The following is a 26,052-nucleotide window of genomic DNA, read 5'->3' as shown; positions in this document are numbered from 1 at the left end:
GCTTGGCCCTTTTCCTTTAAAGGGAGACAAAAGCAAACATCTTGGAGGTGTTATGTAAGAGTCTTCAGTCTTTTCTACTGAATGCTACCAAACAACCACAGGTGGGTGACACTGAATGACTGTGGACAAGATATCTATTGAGGCTTGGAGGGTTTGCAGTTTGAATACCACCAAATTGAACATGAGCCTGTATCATCTACAGTATTACATGCTGTCGGTCTGAGAAACTGTTAAGGTTTAGTAAGAACAATTAAATAATGTTTCCTTAATGAAATAAAATGTTGCCCTTCTAAATGCATCTTACCTCAATAGACAGTCAAATAAAATGATCCAGAGATGAACTAGCAACTTGGTTTGAAGTGAAAGAGTAACTTAACATCAAACTGAAAGACAGTGTTTTACTGCCCCTTTCTGGTGGATGATTTCAGGTCTGTTGCACCCAACAGTGATGTCACAGTGTACTTCACACAGTACACTTCTACATCACTCAGGCTCACGGCATCATTGAATCATAATCATTTCGTCATTTTTTTGTGCCTTTTTTATCTTTTTGTTTACATTTTAGAAGCTTACGTTTTTTTTATTTATTTGACTTTTTTCGACATTTTTCCTTGTACATTTTTTGTATAGGGGCCAGTAAAAATTGACTTAGGGCAAGTAGCATTCTTTTGTTACTTGCCCGACCGAAAAAAAACCTTAGCGTTGAACCCTGATCACTGAAGCAATGTAGGTTTAACCACTAGAGGTTAGCAAAAACAAGATTTTCAGCTGCTGTTAAGTTGCTCTTTAAATATTAAATATTGTCATCTAATTTTTACATTTTTCCTTAGGTAATGTTTGGCCATATGGGAAGGCTGGCTTTAGTTTATCCTCTTGCCTATTACATGTTTAAAATCCTCTTTAGAAGTGTTTAAAGGCATATACAACTAATTTGTCTGATATGGTTTTTCCAAAAGGTAAAAAACAAAAGTTTAAAAATTCTTAAAATTACATCTACTCCTTCCCCCTCGTAAAAAAAAATCAGAGTCTATGAATATGCAATTATTGTTAATTTTAAAAGTTTAACCATTGGACGCAAGACTCCTACACTGAAAATGGACATTTCAGGGAAGTGTGTGCACTGGAGCTTTCAAGTTTCAGTCACACTTGTGCAAGTTGTATATTGGACCATGAATGGCACTTCTTAAACTAAGATGTAAGGCAAGGACTTTAATATAGGAAGGAGTCTTTAATATACGTAGATGCTGAATGACATGTGCAATTCCATTTTGTCTTCCAGGAATGCCCCAGTGGAGTCGTCAACGAAGAAACTTTTAAAGACATCTACGCACAGTTCTTCCCACAAGGAGGTGTGTGTCATGTGAGCCTGCTGGTTTGTTTTTGCAGCTTGTGTTGCTGCTTCTTATCTCGTCTGTGTGCCGGACTGACACAAATTGCCTTTCAATCCTGTTTAGAAAAATGGCACGTCCAGAGTACTTTTAAGTTAAAACTTCTATCCAAGGAAATGTGTGAGAGAGGGGAAGAATGAGAAAGTAGTTTTTATTTATGCAGGCTGGAGTTGCTCACTGCTTGCTCTCTTCATTATGCAAAAGATTCTACCCGAGGTAAAACATTAAAAGGCTTCGATATAGCTGTTCAGAAAGAAGAAAGGCAGACAAGTATATATAATGGCTCACCTCACAGGGAACAATGGTAAAACTCTTCGCTCTACGCATATTATTATTCTCTCTCATCATGACAGAAAACACATTCTGATTCTAAGAAGTTCTCCAGAAAAGCTACGAAACTGTGAGCCATTGTCTCTTGTTTGCAGTAGGTGTTTCTGCTGGTGTTGATTGAGCTGTAATCACGGCAGAGTTTTTTTTTATTTAATACATATGTTTTCTTTTTCTCCCCATAGATGCTTCAACATACGCACATTTCCTGTTCAATGCATTTGACACAGATCACAATGGCTCTGTGAGTTTTGAGGTAAGACAAGTAATGTCATATTCCTATTACTAAAGAATCAATGAGTAATATACTGTATGTGTGTCTTGAGAATGTCAACAATCGCAAAAGTCTTGTCCATCACTGAAATTTGCTATAAAACTACATGAAACTAAACATTTTTAATGTTTCAACTCTGTGAGCCCCCAAGGAATTACACTGTGGCATTATGTAACCTGCAACCCCAATCATTTTAAATTAGCCCAAGTAAGTCTACTTGAGATGCTATCAACACGTGATAAATATTTATGAAGGGCATATATTTGCTTATTAGGACAGAAAAGATGGCATTATGCCAAACCAGAGCTGAATTCAGTTCAAACGTATGGGGAGTCCCTGAGGGCCAACACAGATTATGAGACGGTTAATAACTTGAATAACAAGGAATTTTGATGCTGTACTCTTGCTGTTTCATCATTTGCCTCTAAATTAATACCTGACATAATATTCTTGCAGAAATGTTGATGCATGAAATCAGCTGAAATACTACCTACATGTAATGTGCATGGTGAATATTTTTGTTTTTGTTTATCTCATAGGTTTTCGAGTACTTGTTGTTTACAAAAAGCACTTTTTTTTTTAAATGTGTATATTTTATACAGTTCTCAGAGAAGCTTGTTTTCACTGCAGGATTTTGTTATGGGCCTTTCTATCCTTCTGCGAGGCACAATCCAGGAAAAACTCAACTGGGCTTTCAACCTGTATGATATCAATAAAGATGGATATATCACTAAAGAGGTATGTCCCAACAGTGAATCACTGAATAACCTGAATATTCACCTGTTATTTGAAGTAGATTTCAAGGCAAGAGTTTTTGTTAATGGTACAGTTCACCTGGAAAAAAAACATTGCTTGTTAGATTAATTGCACGAAACACAAAGTACAGGCGGGTGGCTGCGTAATTTGTTTTGCAGGTGTTAGAATAATTTACATTATCAAATGATAGACAGAGACCACTGAAGAAATATTAAAGTTCATTTTTCATAGTTCATACTCGAGAACCCAACGAGGAGGCCTTCTCCGCACTAGGGAATAGTACAGACAATGACCTAACGAAAATCTCTCAACAGCTGCTTTTTATAAAATCAAGTGTAAATGCAATAAATCATGATACAAGAGTTGGTGTTGTCAGTTATCTGTCGGAGTCGATGACGTCTCCCCTATCTGGTCTGGGAGGGCATGTATGCCCTCAGGAACACACCGCGCTTAAGACAAGGACAAGCAATGGCTCCAGTTATCTTGTTTAGAGTATTTTATTTCGTATTTTAGTATAATATTATAAAAAGCAGCTGTTGAGAGCTTTTCGTTCGGTCATTGTCTGTACTATTCCCTAGTGCGGAGAAGGCCTCCTCGTTGGGTTCTCGAGTAAAATGAACTTTAATATCTCTTCAGTGGTCTCTGTCTATCATTTGATAATGTAAATTATTCTAACAGCAGGTATTTGGTTATAAATGACAATAGAAGTTTTGACCTGATGATGGCCCTGGATGGTAAGTCAGGGGATCACCAAAGTTATTACAATTCCTCCTGAGGTGGACTAGCCTAGAAACCACACAAATCTGCAAGCTCATGTTCTATTTGCTCTGGCAGATACGCCTGACCCCTCGCTGCTTCTTGTACTCACTTCAAACAGTTGGCTGTAATTTGAGAAAGTTTGTGACCAGGCAGCCATTTTCTTTCCTGCTTAAAAATGGACCAAGCATCGCCCCCACTTGCATGTGTTGCTCCGAGCTACGTCGTTTCGTTGCATTGATAGGTTGTGGGTCTTTTCAATTGCGTCCGGAGGCATTTTGGTCGCCACCAAAGGTACAAAGTTATGGACTGAACAACAGCCATTACCATCCCTAGAGCCTAAAAAGTTGACAGTGAAACAGTGTTCTTGTTACTCTGGATGACCCACAAACTTCACAAGGAACAGTTTTCATGGAGACTATTTCTTTCAGCAGAAGTAGTTCCAATAAAAGAACGTTGACAGTAAGGTCTGTGGATTAGCCAGAGGAACGGGAACATTGCCTCTTTTCACTTTCCAAATGTCATTTTTCAAATCTTTGAACGCTACAAATTGAGTTCCATTCACCTTTCAATTGAGTTGAGGTAGCAGCAGAAATATCTAAAGCTCAAAATCTCAGGCACATAAAGCCCAAATGATCTGCATGGCTTTTCATTTGGAGTAAATGAGGAATGGCTTGTTTTGTAATTTGGGAGAACTGACTCTTTTCTGTGTCGCAGGAAATGCTAGACATCATGAAGGCCATCTACGACATGATGGGAAAATGCACATACCCTGTCCTCAGAGAGGAGACGCCTCGTCAGCATGTAGAAGTATTCTTTCAGGCAAGTGTGTCGTTAGCAGCACTCGCTGCACTGTAAATGTCAGTCACAGTATAGAGGCCGCTTTTCATCTTTCCTTGTCTCCGTCTCCAACAGAAGATGGATAAGAATAAAGACGGAGTGGTAACCATCGACGAGTTTATCGACTGCTGCCAAAATGTAAGCTGGATATCCCGACACATCTCTTTCACTACTGTTGGCACACTTGCCGTTTTTCTCATTACATTGTTTCTATTTGTGCGCAGGATGAAAACATCATGCGATCAATGCACCTCTTTGAAAATGTTCTTTAACTTTTGGCTGACTGCGGAGGCTTTGGAAGAGAACATCATCTTTAGCTTGGCCCACTAACTGACATGGACTCATACTGTGTACAGTGTGCTATGCAGACTTTTGATCATAGATAAAATATTGTTCATTACTGTGAGCTACAAGTAGAAGTAGGCAATGTGGTGCGAACACTCTGGAATGAGTTGCATTTTGACAATTTTATTGAAAAAAAAAAAACTTTTCACAGGGGAAAAAGTGAAAATGAAAACATAAACACTTAACTTCAAGGTGTCTACCATTAGTTTCTGGAGTGTCTTTCTATTCTGCAAACAGCATTAGTGGAAACAGTGAAGAAAAAGAGATTTGTGTTGAAGGGGTTTTAGAGAGGATGCTTCTATCTCTGCAGCCTTGACTTTTATTTACTGCCAAAGTGGAATCACTGTGAATTTTTACAGCATATAAAAACCAGAACAAAATACCTGAGGTAACTTCACACCCCTCTCAGTTTACATTCCAGACTGGCTCTCAATTCCAGAGTGTTCTTACCCCGACTTAGTTACCCATTGTGGTTGGTCTTTTTTTTTTGCTCTTTCAAGGAAGCATTTAGAAAAAAAGAAAACATACATTGTACCATTTTTAAAGTGTATATACTATAGATAAAGCATTAGATAAAAAACTCTATGACAAACTTTTCAACTTTGTTCATGTTTACTTGCCAACTAGAATGAGACAACACAAGGATTGTATTGATGTCAAAATCGGACCATAATATCAATGGTTTGTCTACAGAAGCACACAGGTAACTATATTTCCCATGAGTATAGAATTAGACAACAATATCTTTTGTCATAAGATCAATGCTGCTTTCAGTGTATTTCATTTAACTGTATGTATATTTCCTGTAAAGTAAACCATCTATCAATATGTGTAAGTATTTAGTATTTTTTTGAAGCACTGTTTAGGAGTTTACACTAAGAGCAGTGTTTGAGGTTATTTATATGGTATTATGGTCATTGTACAAAGAATTGTTGGTTGTACAGTATTAAATGAAAGTTTGCTCTCGGGTGAATTTCAGGTCTTTAGATTTGTTCATATAATTGACTGTTTTTAATCAGAAAGGGCAGTGGGGTTTGGTTGTTGATGCAAACACTGTAACTTTGTATTATATACACTTTTTGGGGGTTGTCGGCTAATACGCTTTCTGCAGTTTTCCTCCTCCTCGTCCTGTGGGCCAAAGTCCAGCTGCCCTCACCTATTCAGCCTGATCGGTTCCTGCTGCCTGTGATTAAAGCATTGCTTGGCCCCAAATGTGAGCAAACACAAGGCATGCTGGGTAGAATCTCACTAACTGACTTCCTGTTGCTCGTTGGAAACTACTGGAGACGTGTCTGGACATTATGTAAGTGAGTTACTGAGTGTTTCAATCTGACTTTTTCTTCTTCTTTTTCACAATGACTTGGATATTGGATACAGGAAGTAGCCATCAAACCAGCGGAATTCTGATATACACTTGAGAATTGGTTGATGTTTGGGGAATTCGTTGACAGTTTATCATGTTGTTTTTCATTGAAAGTGTTCATACAGTATTTTCCTACACTGTATAGTCACAAACATAAAACATTATCCTCAGTGAGGCATGTTGGCCATCCATTAGTTTAGTAAAGAAAATGGCACATCTTTCTCAATTGTTTTCTTTCTACTCATGTTATTGGAGATAATGTGTATATTTCCATCAAAAAAAATGCCATTTTTTCCTGTGATTTGTGTTTGTGTGCCTTACTGTTTGTAAAAATATGATATTTTTGTTTGGTTAACAACTCTGTTTTTATTCTCAGAAATATAATTATGAAAAGTAACTGCTTAAATGGAGCGAAAACAAATGTTTGCAACATTACCCACTTCTGAATATATCTACAGTATATCCCAGTGGATGTTCTTTCTGAAAATAATATAGCATTTCTACATTTCTTCTGTAAATAATATCCAAAGTCACCTATCTCTGACAAAAGTGAAAAAAATAAACTATACACCTTAAACTTTCAAATGTGTGTTAAATTGCGTAATACACTTAACTAACGCAATTTAAATCTGTAGAATATTGCACATGGTTATCAAAATCACGTCAGTGTGCTATAATAGTGCCAAATAAACTTCTTCAGATTTTTTATTAGGTTAATCAGAGGGAAATGTTTTATAGTACTGTCGTGGTCTGTACACATTAATAGTACATTCTAAAATCCACATTATTGGATCACTTGCATACAGGGCCACAGCAGAATCCCGCAGATTTTTTTGTGGATTCAAAAAAATAAATAAATTAAACTCAGAATTTTAAGACATCTCCACCACAAGCAGAAAAACAGTCCGCTAGATTCCGCAGATTTTCATTCTGGATCACTGCCGAAAACTGTAAAATAAAATATATATATTAAAACATTTTATTCTGTCTAATTTTGGAGAGTACATACACTCAGAACAATTAAAGTTCTAGCTTTGCAAGTGTTACATGACATTTATTGTAATATCTTAAGGTGCATGCTTTATAAACCAGATTAGCAGATCACATTGTGGATCAAAAGCATATTATTCTGAATTGTCTCTGACTGAAGAACAATAATCTGACGCCCCCTCATGGTGGCAAGAGGATAACACACACTAGGACAAAAATACTATTTGCCAACTGGATTAAATCTCATGAAATAAGAAACAAAATGAATGTTGTTTGATGTGTGTATATTGCTTTTAGTGTTCATTTTGGACGGTGTCCTTGTACTTGAATTTTAAAAATGTTTGTAATTGTAAACTATCCAAAATTGAATCTTGGATACTGTACAGTAGATTTAATGACGAAGATGACCACCGATCAGCAGACTGAATGTGCACATTTTGATTAGGGTTACCTTAGGTACAGTACTGTAGTTCTGGCTTGCAAGGAAGTATGTCAATTACATTTTACATTGAATATATTTTCTTCGAAAACAACATACATGTATGAGGTTTTTCTGTGTTGAATATTTAGACAAATACCAGTATATTCACACGTATAGATAAATGCTTTGATACATTTTCTGTACTGTACGTCTAAAAGAATAGAGCAACAGTAGTTGTGTCAAGAATTTAATTCAGACAAAATTTGTTAAGGGTTTGGAATAAAATATACATGGCACACAACGCCCGTGAATGTCCATAAGTCAACTCAAAAAACAACCGTCCATCTTTCCAGTTCGATTGAAATCACTTCTTTAAATATTAAGGTACTCAAATTACCTGAGATAAGTTTGCATACAAACCAAAAAGATTGAAATAGACCTCTAGGACATATACTTTAACATATGTTTCTAAAACTATCATATGAACTTAAGGCAAATGGTCATAGTTTGAAAACATAGGTTGTGTATTTCATGTACAAAAAGACTTTTTTGTAGGCCACACAGACAAAATCATACAATATTTATCAAATGCATACATGAATTACACAGAGGCAATTACCTCTATAAAGGCAAGCAATGCAATGCAATACAGTATGATGCTATTGCTGTACTCAAGACTGAAATGTTACATATCATCATTACAGACAATTTTGCAGATTATAGTTAGTGTAACAAGATTTTACTGAATTTGGCTTCTTTAACACTAAAATGTCTGCTGACAAAAACTTTGATCCAAAAGTAACTGATGATTTTATTTACCTGCACAAGTCAGATTTGTCAGTTGGCACCTTTTATTTCCATTATGATATGGTATTGTTGGAGGTGGCTGAAAGTGTTTCTCAAAACTAATCCCAACAAGAACAGAAGATCATTATTATTTTTCATGTTAGATTGTTGTGTGATGTGACGTGTAGGGAAAAGCTTGACATTTGGTCCCTAAACTTTCCTTTGATGCCTCTCAGCACTGTTAGCAATCCATTCCCTTAATCATCCCTTTTTTAGTTCCAATTCTGACTTGTGCAGTGTAGGAAAAGTGTGTCATTTGTCATCAGGACACAGGAGTTTGTCCTTCTCCATGTAGAGCAACAGCTGTGTTCACTTCATTGTAATCTCAGAACACCAAAACAAAACGTTTTTTTTGCGTCACTGCACGCTGTGAAGATCAAGTCTCTGCTATAAATGGTCAAAGAATTTGAATTTTTTTTGTTGTTGGTGGGGGCAAGTGTGAATCGAATGTTTTGAATCACTCATGGTGTAATGACAGGAATAATTTTCAATCCTGGCAACAGGCGGCATTGTTTCTGCTGAATTATGAAAAATCTGGTACTGTGGATACACTACTTGCGTGTAGGTTTATTTTAGGACATTTTCCACAGGACAGCAAAAGTGTGTACAAATGTAGAACCCTTTTATAAGTCATTTAAATATTGTAAAATGTATTTGTGCATTAATTGTTAAAAAAGAAATTAAGATTTTAAAATGAGTTACTGAGACTCCTTGGGAGAAAGTCGTGTATAACAGACTGGCGAAGTGAACATCTACAGTATTGACCACAAATAACCCCTTGTCTTGATCCTGTAAATCTACAAAATAAAATGCAAAACTCAGTTGACTGCACTGTGGAGATATATGGTGTACTGCTTATGCTCATAGACGTTATACCATAATGCATTTCAGCTTTAGACACTGATGTCATTCCAGTGTCCACAGTCCATCACACAAAGTATCTGTGCAGAAAATGCTTGGAAGTTCATCAAGGGACAAGTGGTTATTTGAAGATCATACTGTGTGTACACTAACGTGTGACAAAAGCATTGTTGGAAAGGCAGCTTTTGACTCTCAAGAATAAATCTCAAAAGGCTCTCCCTGGTTCCTGGTTTTTTTCTCTGTCTTTGTAAAAACACTTAAAACATTTCTTTCTGTGGACCGTCCTTAAGATTTAAATGGAGCCAACTGAGACTGACCCTGTAAGGTTTGTGCATGGTCCGTTAGATGGCGTGCTTCTCCCAGGCCAGTGAGGAAAGGGAACACTGAGGCCGAGCGTTCGGGGGGTTAAGTGAGCAGCTGCCTGATCTCTCGATGAACGTAGCAAAGGAAGTCCATGTAGGAAGCTCCGCCGTGCAGGCCTTTATCCTCCACCAGGAACTGACGGAACAACATCTCTGGTTTATCCTTCTGCCTCACGATTTGGAGCTGAGAAGGATGGGGAGGGAGTGAGTAAGCAATGGGTGATCTGTTTGCAGTTCAAATGCAGGTAACTAGACGTTTTACACATACCAGCTGTCTTTTACACTTCAAATTTGCAACTTTCAACTTGCCACAGATACATTGTTGACATGTGACTAAGGGTTGTTCATATATTACATATAACATGTTAGTGGCTTGTTTAAATAGCAAAATGACAACAAAAAATATTAAATGAGGCTGTTGAAGCAGTTGTGGGGTAAAGTATTTACTTACTAAAGCCACTAGAGGGAGGCAGAGTTAATTAAAAACTGCATTGGCAGTTAGCTTGAATTTGTTCTACCCTGTGTTACTTCAACCAAAATGTTTTCTCTAGTATTAATTAGTTGTTTTTAAGAAAATGCATGTTTTTTGTATTTACAAACAAAGGTTTTGGGGGGCATGTTGCTGTTCTGGGTATCTTACCTTCATAGAGTTCGGCCTTTTTTCAATCAGGCCATTGATGATGGATCGGACCTTGATTGACAATGGGTTGTCCAGTTCTGGCAGCGCACACTGAAAAAAAACAATTAGAAGGTTGGTTAAGCCTAAAATAAGGTTTAATAAGTCAACTATTGATTTTAGGATGGGAAGCAAACAGCTAATTAATACTAATACTTTTAAATGTTTGCTCTGCTTCCTTCTCCTTAGTACCAGTACCACATGTTGTTGTTGTTGTTGTTGCTGCCTTAAAAATAAATGTCCAACTTTGAACTTTGTGTATGTTTTTAATTACAGTGTTGTTGACTCAGTTTAGCTCATTTTATAGGTTAAACTTGTCGAGTTAATCTACGAGTTGGATGTATCAAATGATTGATATTGGATCAAATCAAGACACCAAAGAGGTGAGCAAATGTCTCATCTAATATCTCTAAAAACATTTTATTTGCTTTATAAATACGTTGAGGTGGAAGTGATTTTCAATGAATTCTGACCATGTTTTCTTGCAGGTGGGCGAGGGAGGGCAGGTTAAAGATGCTCTGGATGAGGTCTGGAGGGCTCGCTTGGCCCAGCCACAGGAACATGGAGTGGCCATTCTCCAGCAGGAACATGCCAGAGTCTGTCAGACGCTCCTCCGAGCAGCGCACTGGAGCAGGCAGAGCCTCGCTGCTGACGTCCATGTTGTGCTGAGAAAAGATAACACACTTGTAAGATTACAACATTGTCTGAAATTAGATAAATACACACATTCCCTTCTATACGCATAGTGTACAAAATATTTGTCCCGTACCAGTGGGGTGAGACGTGGGTAGAGCAGCAGCTGTGTGTCCTCCACCCCCATGCCCATGATGGCCAGCCTTTGATGGGCTCTGTCATCTGTTGAGAGCTCGGTGCTGCCGACCAAGGGAGCAGTTTTCATAAGGCTGTTTATGTAGACCGGGAACACCTTCATGGCATCTGGCAGGATCAGCTACAGTACACATGGACACAGGCATAAAATCATTTCTGAGAGATGGACGTATGATCAAATCTTTAGGTACAGTCACACAATATATTGTATTACATATGCTATGTACATCTAGGAGTTCTTTGTATCTTAAAATCAAAGCCTAACGCAACACATTTTATTCCAGGCGCTCTTCTACACTGACCTGGCTGGCAGCAGAGGGGCTGGCACAGTTCTTCCTGTAGCAGGCCAGCATGTGGGCCGTCTGGTTGACCAGGATCTCCCTCACATTCTTTAGAGGCTGGTTCAATATGGCACGGCAAGCTGAGTGGGCATGAGAAAAGGTTAGTCAGAAAAACAGGAGAGGGGAGGAGGAGAGGAACAGACGGGCCTAACCTTTAGCAAAGGATAAGTAGGGGAGTGAAACACAAAGGATGAATGATGACAAAAATCAGGCAGGGGAAAGAAAGAGCGCACAAAGGAGCTGAAGAGTAGCCGGACCAATGAAGAAGGCAACGGAAGGTCAGTAATACAGCTGTACTTAAGGCTCACTATGTGAAGATTACAGAAAGGCTCAGTGTCATCTGTACTTTATGTGAAACATGTGGTCCTTGTTTCCACAATCATTTTTCTTTTACTCATAAGTCTGTGAGTATTCTCACATGATGCATGGGGTAAATTCAACAAAGGTCAGGATGATACTGCAGTACATGAGCAAGGTACCTCTGCACTACAGTAAACCCCCAAATAAAGAAAGCTGACAGGATGGAATGACTCCTTCGTGCAATAATGGACTGCTCATAGATCATGGGAGGAAAACTACATTTTTGGTTTTGCATTTGGCTATAAGTGCAAACTTTAAATTGAAGATAAAATGAAGCCGTAAGTGTGGGTGAGATCTTCGACGGTTACCTGATTTGGAGAAAAAGTTGATGAGTGAGTCAGTCTCACAGCTCTTGAACAGCTCCGACAACTGCAAGCTGCAGTTCAGACTGAGGTTGTGGATGCGGAGACGTCGCTGTCCATTGATGGTGGTGTACAGCAAGGCACACTGGGAAACAGAATCCAAACATAAGTTAGGACCAAACATCAGGAGTTTAACTCCTGACAAAACAGCATACATGGATTTTTTTTTCCTTCAACAAGGCACATTTTAAAAAGGCACACACCTGCATGAGTGCCCCAGTCTCCTCACTGAGCGCGTCGTCGTGCTTGAACTCTACAGTTATAGCCTTGTCACAATCCACAGCTGCCATCTCTACATCTGTGGTGTTGTTCATATGGATGGCACCAAAGAACTCAGTGGCTCTGAAACCTGAGGACAGACATACACAGAAGTGTAAATTACTGGGAGGTAACTCTTTGTGATACATCTGTACATACCAAATGCAAAAGCTTTCCATACCTGTACTTGTACGAACACGCATGATGGCATCAAATCCGATGCTCTTCCGCACGTCTTTTCTCAGGTCCCTCAGGAAATGCTCCCCATCAGTCTCCACCTGACGACATCCGAGTACATTTGAGTCAGCAGCAAATATTGTATGTGCATAAGCTTTAACCAGCAGATGGCAGTATTGTCACAATTTGGTCCCACGCCAATGACAGTCTGTGGCTCATCATTGTACAATAACACAAGTCATTTTGTCTGATACCACGATTCACTGAAATGTCCGTTTGGGCCAAAGTTAACAATGAATAGAATGTTTGCACCACACTAAATTAGATTATTTTTTAATAAGTAAAAAAAAAAAAGCTTTACTGTTGTGTGTTAAATGCCTACATTGTGATGTTATATTAAACTTGTTTATTATAGATTTTGTCCATGTGTGTTTTAACACACATGGACAAAATCTATAATAACTGCATTGTACTGCCTTTGTGTGGTGTGTTTGTACAGTTTGGGATAATTTCCCACATTTGTTGCACCATTCCTATGGGACAGGTCTGAAATAGACTGTGGGTACTGCGCCAAAGTCATTATGTGGATATAACCAGCTTTTTATATGGCTTCAAATGTCTTCGCCTTCTATGACTTCCTAGTGTAATGGCAAGAAATAAAAACTGATTTGTTTTGCAACACTAGCCATATCCTTTAGGTGTGATGCTTGCAGCATCTGTGTGTGTGTTTTCAGTTGCCTGAACATACTGTAAACCGGTATGCCTGCCCAATGTTGTACCTGGAAGTTGTTGTACTTGTAGACGGAGCCTCCGGTGTGCGAGGGCACATCAGCCATGGTTGCTATGTCCATGTACTGGCTGGGAAAGAGAAAGAGATCCACACAGCAGCCCTGTGCCACACAGTCCTTAGACAGCTGCTCATACACTCCTTTCTGAGGCTGGAACAGAGTCTAAGGAAAACACAGAGAATTGAATTTGGAGTCAGCAGTTCCCAATAGTAGTTTCTAATTTCAAATTAAGCTCAAAGGTAGCATCCAACTGACTCCAATCATGCAGATGAGTTGCTATGCTTACTGGCACTGTGCTTTTACTCAATCTACAACTGCCAGCAGTCTGTATTTGGAGTTCAGAATATGCTGTAAGATATAGGTTCACAACTAGATACTCACTTTCTCCTTTTCAGTGTTGACCAGCTTTTTGTCATCCCTGTTCTTCAGTTTGCCAGGAGCCTCAGCCGTGGGCATGGAAGAGTGGAAGATGAAGAGTTTTCCGCTACATTCTGCTGCCTGGAGGTGAGAGAATAATGAGAGAGAAAAAATATCTCAAAAAGAAGATCACACAAAGTGTGTAGCATGTTCCTTGCCGACATGTTGTTTATGGCTTAATAATGAAAGGTCATGAGGTGCAAAATTCCACTTCTGCAGAGGATCATATTCTCCTAGTAATAATAAACTTTATGTACAAAATACTCTCTTGTGTTGCAAAATCAACTGATAACGAAAAGATAAAGATGTAAAGAAAACCCAAAATGTGAACATGAACAAATAAATGAGTCACAGGCTCTTTGTTGTTGTGTAATGCCACAACTGCATCCAATTAAAAGCTGTGTGTGAACTTTCCCTTTACTGTGCGCCAAAACACTGACCTCATGGAACAGGGAAAGTTTGTTGGACTTGAAAATCAACACAAACATATCAGGAAGAGAGAGACATAAACTTAAATGATAGGATGAGTTCAGAGGTCAACGCCAAAGTTGGAGTGAGCAGTACGTCTGAAATGTTTAGACAAATTGAACAATCCTTGTTGGATTTTTCATTTAGTTTACATTTAAATTGATTAAACTTTTTAGAAAAACACACAGTTATGTGTTTTGGTTGCACTACATGTTACTGGAATCCATCAGTATTGTGATAAAAAATGTGACTTGTCAAATAGGACGCTTCCAACTGTGCTAATGGCGTTTGATCTTTCACTTCCTAGTGACAAAAGTCTATGCAGCCATGCATGAGTCAGGGACGTTGCATTAGGCCTCTAGTCTCCCACTTCATGTTGACAGTTGTCACACTGTGACTAACCTTGAATGCCTCCACACCGGCCTGGATGACAGGAACAAAGACTGTTTCACTCTCGTTGGTGTCTGCAAACATATCAGGGATTTGGTCCAGGAGGCTGGAGAGGAGAGGGACAGGATCATGGCTTAATTGACATGTCACATTGTTCTCATTGCCTTGTTAAATGCCTTCACATGCCAATGTCTAGTTGAAATGTATCCAAGTAAAACACTCATTAATTCCCTATTTTGTTTTTCTCATGCATTGTTTTTTCTTAAAAAAAAAAAAAACTGAAGCCATGTTAATCCTTATTCCAAACTAAACAGTTTCCCATCCAAGATAAAAGCTGTGTCTTACTTGTAGATAACAGCCCTTGAGTCCTGATAGTTGACGAGGAAGCCATCAAGCAGCGGGACAAACATCTCCGCTGTGTCTGAAACCACCATCATCTGAGGCTGGGCCAAAGCGCTCTTCACGTTGTAGAAGTGCAGGACCTTGTTGTAGGTGATAAAGCCCACCTTAATGGCAGAGCTCTCCATACCTTCCTCACTGGTGAGAGAGTGAGAACAAGCCTTAGTGAATTCCAGGATGTTTCAAGTAAGTCAGTTGAAATGTTATTTTACAATGGCTGCCTATAGGCAGTGCATGAATGTGGCAGCTGCCATGTTTACAAGAACCTGCTGTCATCATGTAGTCATTGCTGAGATCCTAACTGCTTTCAGTACCTTTTGTATATTTCTACCGCCAGAAAGGTCCCTGTTCTATAAACTACTAAAGCAAACATGCTGTTACCTAAATGACAATAGCACTTTTATAATGCAAAGGAAACACAAAAACCTGGTTTATCTTTGGGATGGCTAAATCTCTCAAGCACTATTTCACCAAATAAAATGGCCATTTCCCAACCATGTGAAACTGTACAAGTACAAACCTGCATCCAGGAGTGGAATAACATCCAATATGGACGTGTTTATTAATGTTTAATGTCTCAAGTGGTGATCCAAAGATAGAGGAAGGAAATGGCTGCTACAGGTTTACAAAATCCGAGTAAATGTTGTTTGGAGAAGAAAACAACCAAACCCATTTACTTGTGAGTCATGCCTGCTATTTCATTTTTTTCTCTTTTACTCAGTATTACAATCAAACTGCTCCTAGATTCACACTTTCAGAAAAGAGGGTAACACATTGTTTTACATGTCTGTATTTTCATTATAGTTTCCGAGGAGGTTTTCTGGAAAGAACTATGATACATATTGGCACTACTTAAAGGTAAATATAAATTTCCTTCATGTAAACCAAATTAAATATTACTATTTATTATTCATAAAATTGAATTTTATAGTTGCCAAATTTCAGGGTTTTGCAGATTTATCTGACTGTGCACTGACTAATCTATGTTAAGATAAAAATCAGTTAGAATGAATTAATTGAAAAGCAAAAAATGTCTGGACTGTAAGATAAGTGCCACTAAAAGGAATAAAGACATGATAACCCCTGACATTAACCAGAACCTTCTGAATCGGGGTGTGGTAGCTATCTTGAACCAAAACCATACATCAAAACCTTTCACCATCATAGTAATTTAAAAGCATTCTTTACCGTCACTACCATCTGCAGTTTGTAAGTCTCTCTTCTTAAATCATGCAGACACACTAAGGAACGTGTAATATGGCTTAAAACAATTGCAAAACCCTTTAAAGTATATATGCCACTGGTCAACTACGAGCCCACAGCTTTTCTATGAGCATTAGTCACAGGCGCTGTGTTGATCAGTTTATTTTGGTCTTTCTTATACCAGACAGTGATTAAAAAATACCAGTGATGATTAAAAAAAAGTCCACGTCTACATCTGCATCTGCATTTACTTAAACTGGGCTCTAGCTTTATCGCGAGTGAATTAAATTGCATTTGGCAAATACCGCACAATTACATGAACTATATAAAAATGCAGGGTGTCCTAATGCTTTGATTTAGGGCCTGTAAAAACAAATGTAAAGCTTCAAACACAGCTGAAGAGTCTTATCTGGAGTACACTTAAGTGTTTTAAGGGTGATGTCATGGCAGCAGACAAATGTGGATATATTGCTGCTGGCACTAATGAAGTGGAGCGAAGAAAAAGTGTATTTTAGGAGTAACCAGGTGAAGTACATCATCCTCTCCTTTGCGAAAAATCAAAAACTTACTTCCGGGGTAATGCTTACCACAAAACCAGCGTCTTCCGTATGACAAAGCTTTTTGTTTTGTTTTTGTTTTGGATTCCATTCAGTGATGAGAGCATGCGCTATAATGTTTTACATTTGCAGCTCTCCCTAACAGATACACGCCATCTGTAAAACTTTATGCAAGAATTTTCAGCTGATGAGAACAAATCTTTGGCTTGGTGTTTAAGACTTGAGGGAAGTCCTTTTTCAGCAAGGCATATGTTGGATGTGAACTGTATTAGTGGATGGTAGTCTCTTGCACTGGGCTCTACAAGTCGGTATAGAAGATGCATATAATGTAGCAGATGATACATACTTCATTCCTACCTGTACTGTGTGTGTGTGTGTGTGTGTGTGTGTGTGTGTGTGTGTGTGTGTGTGTGCGCATGTGTGTGTGTGTGTGTACCTGGGCAGATTCTCCAGTAGAGTCTTCAGCTCATCACATATCAGTTTGACCAGTCCACTTTTAATGTTGTTATAGGACACGTCAATCATAAAGATGTAGGCAGGAGGATTCGGAGGCTTGTTGTTCTGTGTGAGAAGAAGGTAGCAGGTGTAATAAATCAGTTGTTATTTTAAAATCTTTCCAAGCTAACATGGCTTCACAGGCATGCAGCATAAAATACCTGATTTCAAAAGGAAATGAGAAAAAATATTCTCAAAAATATATATATATATATATATATATATATATATATATATAACTTAAGCTCTTGAATAAACTAGTCATGACCAAACAAAGTATTCCCCTTTTCAGTCCTGCATCGTCTAATTTAAATTAGAAATTCTTAATCGTACAATATCAACAGAGGCCCAAAACCTGGGGCCTACCCTTATTCCTTCCACCTTACTAATTCGCAAATTCCAGAGATTTGGTTTCCGTTAGTGCTTGCATATAACTTTGGGTAGTTGTGAGGAGACCATGTCAGTTATGCATTCCTAAATGGAGGGCAATGGAGTGTGTGTGGAGGGGATTTTTCAGAAATACATTGTTATGTTTCCACAGTTACAACCCATGACAAGACAATCACCTTGTGTTTAATAGCTGCTACAGAGGCTGTTTATAAGTCTTAATAAACAGAGCAAAAGTAGGCCAGTGGAGTTATTCAGCTTTGCCAGCCTTCTCTGTTGTTCTCAGCAGCCACAGCCTCCATGGAGATATGCACTCAAATGGTATTGCTGTCTTTCTAGTGTCTGCAAAACCACTGAGCTAAACACTGCATGTCCTGCCTTAGGTTTCGATAATCAGCTTATGATGAATCATGTAAAGGGTCCTTCAGAAAAAGCAAGTCTTTCATCTATGCATTAAATCTGTTTTACACCAGCAAACAATCCCTACATTTACTGTAAGTGCTTGTCTCTATTGATCAACTTAATCCACTCTGCATGATGTGTATTGAATAGTAAGTAGTTGTCCTGTACCTTGCAGTAATCCATGGTGGCTACAAACTCGTAGGATCCCAGGGACAGCTCAGGCCTCTCGTAGAAGTCCACCCTCTGGCCCATGTGGTCAAGATGTTGGAAATAGAAGACTGGCACTAGGGTAAGACAAAGAAATCTAATTGATTATAGAACTGTGCACAATGTATTAATGGTTTAAGGTTGACCTGTTCTATGAATTAAATTAAAGAACTTTTCTTTTTCTATTTCAAAAGTTTAAAGTTTTTGGCATTGTACTGTACCTTCATTGACACAGTTGCAGAAACCGCACTGGTAGCGACGCCCCCCATCAATAAACTGCATGTAGGGACACATGTAGGCCTTGCATCGATTGCAGCGGATTGGGCCTGTCTCACCATGGTTCACAACATATAGTGGAGTCTACACAATGACACACACAAAAATACATTATAGTCAAGATTTCAACAGCTGTTCCTAAATTAAATTAGGCCCTTATTTTTTTTTGTATCTGTTCCTTAAAAGGAGGTTGATAACTGTAACAGCTAAAAGATAAGGATTATAGTTTTTTTTCTTTTTTATTGTAAAATCATTTCCTTTGACTTTTTCTCTGTTTTAGCAATGCAATATTTACTGTACTTGGACCATACTCTTGTGCATACTTCTCAGTCTGAAGCATCAGTAATTCCATGGCACACAAACAATACACATTGCACTTTTCATATAAGAACATTCGTCTTACGTAGAATATAAAAACCATGAACCGGTTTAATATACACACCACAGCACTGCTACTGAGTACAGTATGCAGGCCTGCAGATGACGGAGACTGTAGTCTTACACTGTTTATTTAAGACTCCATGCAGGCTAAATTGAAAACTTCAAATGAACTCAACTAAAATAAAACAGAAGCAAGTAGGTTTATTATAAGACTGGAGACTTCACGTTGGAGAGTGAAAGTGTACATTATCTCAATGCAGAGAACAAAACAATGCATACAAGCACAACAGCATGCCCTTTTAAGATACAAACTTAGAGCCATGGATATAAAACGTACATGTTTTATATCTATTCTTAGAGCATTAAGTAAGTTTTACTATTTTGGTAAAATTGTAGTGTGACTATGCTCCATGTCGCACTATGGAATCAAATCTGAGAGTGCAAAATACTCAAGCTTGATTCCTTTTGTAAACCTACTTTCTTCACCATTGGTCTCTGTAGATCTGACATTAGCTAATTAGCCGAAAGCCAGATGAGAGCAAAGCTAACATTGCCTAAAAAGGCCAATGGGACAAGGCGAGTGGGGGGGGGGAATATCTACTGCAGGATTCTTGGACCACATATGATCCAAAAGGAGGTCACTTACAGGACAACTTAACTTTTGTAATACACAGAGACATCTATCAAAGTAGAAGTACATTTGGTGGTTAAATACTGTCCCAAACTTTAAAAATAAAAGCAGATGTACTAATCTATGTCCTACAAGTAAATGCCACAGTAGGAAATCATAAACAAAACCATGTATTTAAATTAAAGGGACTGTACTCGATATTCGGAAAAAAAGAGGTCTGCCTCCACATGGCTCTCACAGACCGTTCCCCAAATCCTCAAATACCGACGCTTTGTCGCAGCCAACAGTGTCTGATACCAACACACAAGGCATTCACATGCACTAACATGCACAGTTAGACCGGCTACCAAAACAAAGAACACAGAAGCTCTGATTACAATACACACAGAAGGAGTGTGACTTTATTCTCTGCTCAGGACGCCATTACTCCACTAATGTATATCTTTACATAGAAAAAAGTTGTTTACTGCTATATTAATGTTCTGAATATCGAGTGCAGCCCCTTTAAGGCCCAAACTACCTGTAACAGCTAGATTTAGAATAGAATTTTTTGTTTTTTATGTGAGACTCAAATGGAAGAATATGACAATATCCTCCATGGGAAATGCAATAATTTTGTGTTCCTACTGCAGATATTCACATACATGTGTACTTGTAGGTTTTTTGTATTGTGGAATTGTTTTTCTTCCTTTCAAAAGTCTGCATGGAAATGCAAAAAGTACAGACTGATTGAACATATGTATGATGCATCAATGTATAAACATACAGAGTGGGAAAACTTTTGGACACAGTGCTGTATAACAGTGTACTCAAGTGATGGATTCTTGGTGGCCGACCGCCAGAAATAAATTGTCAATCTGAATGTATCATTCCCTGCGAGAGTTGGACAGTTGGAATCTATTCAGTCTTTCTCTGTTTTTTTGGTTTATCTTAGCAGGTTATTATGTATTGTTCATATTATTTAAACTTTCGTTTTTAGATGGGGCAACTGGCTTTAAGTTGTAAGTAAAACCACGACTTACCTCATTCTTTTGCAAACTGGCAAAGGGCTTAATGATAGAAGCCAGGGGCACTTGGCACTGTTTGGCCAGATCGGCGGTGCAGGGTAGGGAGTAGGTGGTGCAGCGTATGAACCTGGGACTGGCGTTGCCTGGGATTAGCAAAAAGAAGGGTCGATGATGTCGATACTATGACAGACCACATTTCTGTTACCACTCTTTGGACAGTAAATCTCAATGTTTAATTTAAGATTACCAGAAATAGTCAATAATTGAAATTGTCAAAGAAATGTTTACATTTTGAGCAAAAGCCCATCAATTCTAAAAGTGCATACCACAAATAGCATAGACAAGATTACTGAACATGCTCAACATGAAGAAGTACACATAGAACTGTTAAAAAAAACGTTTTGATCTTCTTTCCAAAATGAAAGAAACAATAAAACAGTTTTAATGGGGATAATTGGATGCTCACCTACAGTTGCTACAGATTTACTACAAATATTTTGAGCATGGATAGAGGTTTAAATGTTATTATGATGAGCTACCTTGGTCCTGTACTGTGAAGTCGGTGGTAACCAGAGGTGGAACCTGTCCTCTGATGTTTGTGTTGTAGACCGTTCCCCCTTGTTTTCCTTGGTCATCCTCAATGACTTGAGTCTAAAGCAGACGAGTTATGCATTACAGTACAATCGGATTCCTCTAGAGTTGTAAGGTAGACAACATGTTACGACGGATACTTCAGATTAACTACATGGCAAACAAATAATGCAATGTTCATCAAGTTTATGTTTGCTTTTGCTTGAGTATATGCCCAAATATGAAATGGGAATAACTTTCCCAGACACCTTTTGATGAATTAATAAGCTGCTGTTTCAAGACATATGGAATGACATATGTGGTGTGTTGGTATGTGTAAAGTATGAAGTCTCAGGAGGATTAGTCGTCTACTCACTATGCTGGGGATAGAGTCAGGGTCTAGTTTCTTCTGAGGTGGTCCCGCCAGTCCGCCTGGTGCTCCAGGGAAGGCTCCTGGCATGCCTGGATGGGGCCCAGCCATGTTTCCCCCAAACTGACCTGTACATAAAAACAGGATATACTGGCTATTAAATGATATTTATTTGCTACAGTGTATAATTGTGTGCAGTAGAGCTCTGTTTTGATGACTAAATGTAAGCTGTATAGTAAGTTCTGATTTGACAGCTCCAATAATTTTTTTTAAAAGATTATTTTTTGGGCTTTTCTACCTTTAATTTGACAGGACAGCTAGGTGAGAAAGGGGGAAGACATGCAGGAAATCGTCACAGGTCAGATCCGAACCCTGGACCTCTGCATCGAGGAATAAACTTCTCAGTATATGTGCGCCTGCTCTACCCACTGAACCAACCCGGCCACAGGAAAACACTGTTTTGATGTTTATGAAAAGGATAAAGCTTGATAACTCTTCTGCCAGACTCTTCTATATTACAGAACTATTTGAACAGACAAAATAGTTATGACACAGAGCCACATCAGAGGAGATTCAAGCATCAAAGACACACTTCATGAAAAAAGATTAAACATTTTCTGTTGTGAAAGTGTTTCTGTTATGGTTTAAAATACTAACTGCCCCAATTTGCTGTTGTTAATTTCTATCATGTCTGTCAAGCAGGTGATTTCTCTGACCACAGAATCTGTACGCTGAGCTAATGACCATGTATCAGTATCACTACCAGTAAGTAACTGATACAATGTTATGTTAAAAAAACTGTAATATCCCTTTAAGAATACTTATTTTGACTGGTGTGATCTCAACCTTTTTTGGTTTACAGTGTCACAGTTACCTGATTGCTGTGGGTATCCTGGTAGACCAACAGCTCCGGGACCAGGCTGCTGGAAACCTCCGGGGCCTGGAGCAGGTTGCCCAGGGAAAGGTCTACCCATGCCTGTCATAGGTGGGCCTGTCATAGCTGGGCCTGACATCGGTGGGCCTGACATCGGTGGGCCTGCCATTTGCATGTTTGCTGGGGGTGGCTGTGGTGGAGACATCTGGGGGGACATGTGGGGTGACTGCAGGACTGGAGGCATCTGTGGCTGGCCCATTACTGAAGGAGGGGGTGTTTGGAAAGGCTGCTGGGCTACAGAGCATGCTGGAGGAGGAGGGCTCTGCATGGGACCTGAGGCTAAACAATTGCGGTAAGAAGTGAAATGAAGCAATACAATCTGGTGAGTACATACTTGCTGTCATTGTTCTAATCCCTGTCTCATCCTGACTACTGAAATACTATAATCAATAAAGCAGATTACTTGGCTGCTTTTGTTTGATGTTATTTATGTATGTCACTCCCTGCTGTATGATCTGTAACGGGAATAAATCAGGAAATCGCAGACTAACCATAGTTGCCGAAGTTCATAGCACTCATCTGATTGGTGAGCTGCTGCATTGGAGGCGGGGCTGGAGAGGCCATGCTGTTGTATTGGGACTGTAGAGGTTGTCCATAAGAAGCAGAAACAGCTGGTGGAGCAGGGTATCTGAGGAATATAAGAACACTTATTAATATACAGCAGGTACGGTGTCGTCTCATCATGCAAAGTATCCTAAAAATCTGTTTTTAACTTGCAGTATACTATGACATTTTGCTAACATGGTCTGAATAGATCTGTTGCTTCTAATCCTTGCAGATTAAAAAAATTTTTTTACTTGGACAATCACAAAGTTTAACAATGAATGGCTAAGAACAAAATAGTGGCCCGCTATGGTTCATCACCTGTAGATATCTTTTTTCATCTATTTCAACTGCAATACTTGCACATTCTCACTCTACTTTTGTTGATTCAGAGAGAAAATCTGACATGCAAAACAGTTGCTGTTAGGTGAAAATTGTTACCTTTGATGATGTGCACCATTCTGATGGACATTTGTATTGTACTGACTGGACCCTGGGGGTGGAGGCATACCGGCAGCAGAGGAAACTGGTAATTTCATCATACCTGCAGTAAGTAACAGACACCATGTGTACAGTATGTGTATGGTCCTCACTGTATCAGAGGTAAATCCATTCTAGATCAAAATCTTTGATACAATATATCCGGCAAAGTACAGCTTGTCAAAACATCTGAACATGACTTTTTTTGTTTTTAGACTTTTTCACTGTAAATATGTAAGTGAGCTTAGGGTTCTTAGAGGGTCAGAGTTTGTCATCGGACATGTGCAGACTGAGACTGATTTTTAAAGGAATGCTACACACAGTTAAGTGTGTAGTTTGTTCGAACAGATCTCTTTGCCTGAAATAATTGATCCAAACATAAACCTGGTTCCAGTGCTGTCCATTGTCCGTTGTCGTTGTCAAGAAAGCATGACAGTTTCTTATATGTTGTCTTTGACATTCTTTTCAAAAGACCTTTAGTATGTCTGTAGTTCTACTGAGAGTCTAGGGACTTGTTTGTCCTTCATTTATACAGAGCGTGCTTCAATGTGCTGCAACATTTAAATTAAAGCCAATACATTTACTGTATATTGCTTGTGCCGCTGGTTGCTACAATTGATATAATTCAAGAATGAATGAGGTGATCATGCTAGGTAGTAACATTGGACTTGTTAAATGAAAGCCTAAACACCACCCATGTTATTTGGGAAACAATCCACAAGAGTAGAAGTCCTTTACCTGTTGGTGGAGCGGTGAATGCCTGGGGCGGTCCCCCATAGTGCCCATGGAGGGGCTGTGCAAGACCAGTTCCAAATCCACCTTGGTAGCCCCCCATCCCTGGCTGGGCTTGGGAGTATGGGGGTGCAGCAACATAACCCTGTTGACTCATTTTGAAGGGATGTTACTGTCTTCTCATCCCCAGATGAATGAGTTTTGACAACCTGTTAAGTTGAAACAGTGACATTTTAAGTTTGCATGATGTATACATGGAATTTAGTGTTTCCACCTATTCTTGACAAATACGAGAAATCAATTAAGCTTGTTTAGGTAGTACATTGTAAATGTAAACAAATAACTTCCTAACTAACAACTTCCTGGTGACAACCTTCCAATATCTGGACTTTTTTTTTTTTTTTTTTTTACAGCATTTTAAAAAGCCACACCAACAACTGATATTTGACCTCATGCAATCATCAACACTCATGTAACTTAACATGGACTTTTGACATTGCTTATTGAGAGATAAGGAGCCTTACCTTGCTAATATTATCTTCAAGTGACGTTACTTGTCCATTTCTGTTTTGCTGTCAGAGCTACTACCTCGCATTTGCACTATATTATATATATACACATATATACATATATGCCGGCGGTAAAAATGCCATTTAATGAACACTTGCAGCCAACTGCACCTTTCCACAATAAAAGGTATAAAAGCAACGGGCCTGTAGACCTTTTCAGGGTGTCAAACCTTTTAAAACAAGTTGAACTTTGGCACAGCTGGGTCAACAACAAAATAACTGCTGCGTACTGACATCTCCACGAAAACCTTTTATTACTACATAATAAATCGATATAACAGATTGGAGCCAAACAAAAAGCATAAAGAACAACAAATAACCGTGGTTAATTGTTCAGTTCAATAGTTATCGTGTCTGCCACTTCCGAGAATTGCCACGTCAAAGACCGTTATGGCTAAAGATATGAGCATCACTGCCTTCCTTCAATTCGCATCCAGCTGAACGGACACACATATTGTCCTCTGTGTAGTACGTTAGTATCATTGGCTATAACATATAACGCCTTATCGAAAGAGCGCATTAACATGACAGCATGGCACCTCACCTCACCTCGTCCACTGATGATATATTGATAGAAAACATCTTGCTAGCTAAGCGGAAATTACTACAAAGTTTTCCTTTGCACCAGAAGCGCATTCATTCTGAACATAAATACCTTGAAATAAAGGATTAAACGAGATAGAATTACACATGTATATTGACAACATGTGTAAATATTGTCGTGATGGTAATTACCTGAATATTAGGCAGAGTCCTCTTTACTGTATACTGCCCTCAGTGAAAGCAGAGTGCCACGTCAAACTCCACCAAACAAGCGCCGGTCGCTACGTTGGTAACGCGACGAAATCCACTAGTGTCTACTTAAAGGAAATGACTCGCCGTTTCCGGTTGTGCATTTCATAATAAAATACATAATTAAGAATAAAGGTTCTTTTACGACATTAATGACACAAACATAATTCTCGTTTCTAAAACTAAAACGTTTTTTACAGCTTAGTAAAACAATGTTGACGTTCTGTAAAACGAAATGTTTTTTAAACGTTACGTTATGCTTTTATGTTGAAAAGTAAACAGTTGAACTTCTGGCTTTGGTCGATGTGTTTTTAGCTAACTTGAGAGGGCCGTGAGTCGGTCGTGTCTAGTGGTGTACGCATGCGTGAAAGAGAGGGAACCCATACACGTCAGCACCAATTTTATACAGTCTATGGTCAGCACACTGGATGCATGCGTTCATCATTATCTGAACACATGAGAACAACAGCTAAAAAATTCACCCTAGCGAGACTAAATTTTGACATATGGATGATGACAAATG

General features: G+C 38.8%; 2 protein-coding genes across 3 annotated transcripts in view; one reads left to right on the top strand and one right to left on the bottom strand.

Moving 5' to 3' along the window:
- Positions 1-7,262, top strand: part of kcnip4a (potassium voltage-gated channel interacting protein 4a) — a 123,487-nt gene extending 116,225 nt beyond the window's left edge. Inside the window, exons 3-8 of the mRNA XM_078275740.1 lie at positions 1,280-1,349; positions 1,901-1,971; positions 2,620-2,727; positions 4,219-4,323; positions 4,417-4,479; positions 4,566-7,262. Of these exons, the coding sequence (XP_078131866.1) occupies positions 1,280-1,349; positions 1,901-1,971; positions 2,620-2,727; positions 4,219-4,323; positions 4,417-4,479; positions 4,566-4,613 (465 nt within the window). The 3' untranslated portion in view covers positions 4,614-7,262. The remainder of the gene's footprint in view (positions 1-1,279; positions 1,350-1,900; positions 1,972-2,619; positions 2,728-4,218; positions 4,324-4,416; positions 4,480-4,565) is intronic.
- Positions 7,263-7,694: 432 nt separating this feature from the next.
- On the bottom strand, positions 7,695-25,577 carry sec24d (SEC24 homolog D, COPII coat complex component). Of its 2 annotated transcripts, XM_078275739.1 has the most exons (24): positions 25,473-25,577; positions 24,175-24,377; positions 23,398-23,500; positions 22,905-23,041; positions 22,486-22,692; positions 22,354-22,455; positions 21,486-21,607; positions 21,079-21,190; positions 20,555-20,682; positions 18,466-18,604; positions 18,206-18,321; positions 17,190-17,314; positions 14,940-15,131; positions 14,607-14,700; positions 13,701-13,817; positions 13,311-13,481; positions 12,536-12,632; positions 12,300-12,445; positions 12,043-12,181; positions 11,336-11,454; positions 10,975-11,154; positions 10,679-10,870; positions 10,170-10,259; positions 7,695-9,713 (listed from the first exon to the last, which is right to left on the bottom strand). In XM_078275739.1, the coding sequence occupies exons 2-24, from the start codon at positions 24,323-24,325 to the stop codon at positions 9,573-9,575; spliced, it is 3,120 nt and encodes a 1,039-aa protein (XP_078131865.1). In that variant the 5' UTR covers positions 24,326-24,377; positions 25,473-25,577; the 3' UTR covers positions 7,695-9,572. The 2 variants fall into 2 exon arrangements, with proteins under 2 accessions (XP_078131865.1, XP_078131864.1); XM_078275738.1 differs by having other exon boundaries at positions 22,354-22,692.
- Positions 25,578-26,052: the final 475 nt, after the last annotated feature.

Source organism: Sander vitreus, chromosome 19, assembly GCF_031162955.1.
Source record: "Sander vitreus isolate 19-12246 chromosome 19, sanVit1, whole genome shotgun sequence".
Classification (NCBI taxonomy): Eukaryota; Metazoa; Chordata; class Actinopteri; order Perciformes; family Percidae; genus Sander; species Sander vitreus.
The sequence above is the reverse complement of the archived record's forward strand: the minus strand, read 5'-3'. Positions and strand labels throughout refer to the sequence as shown.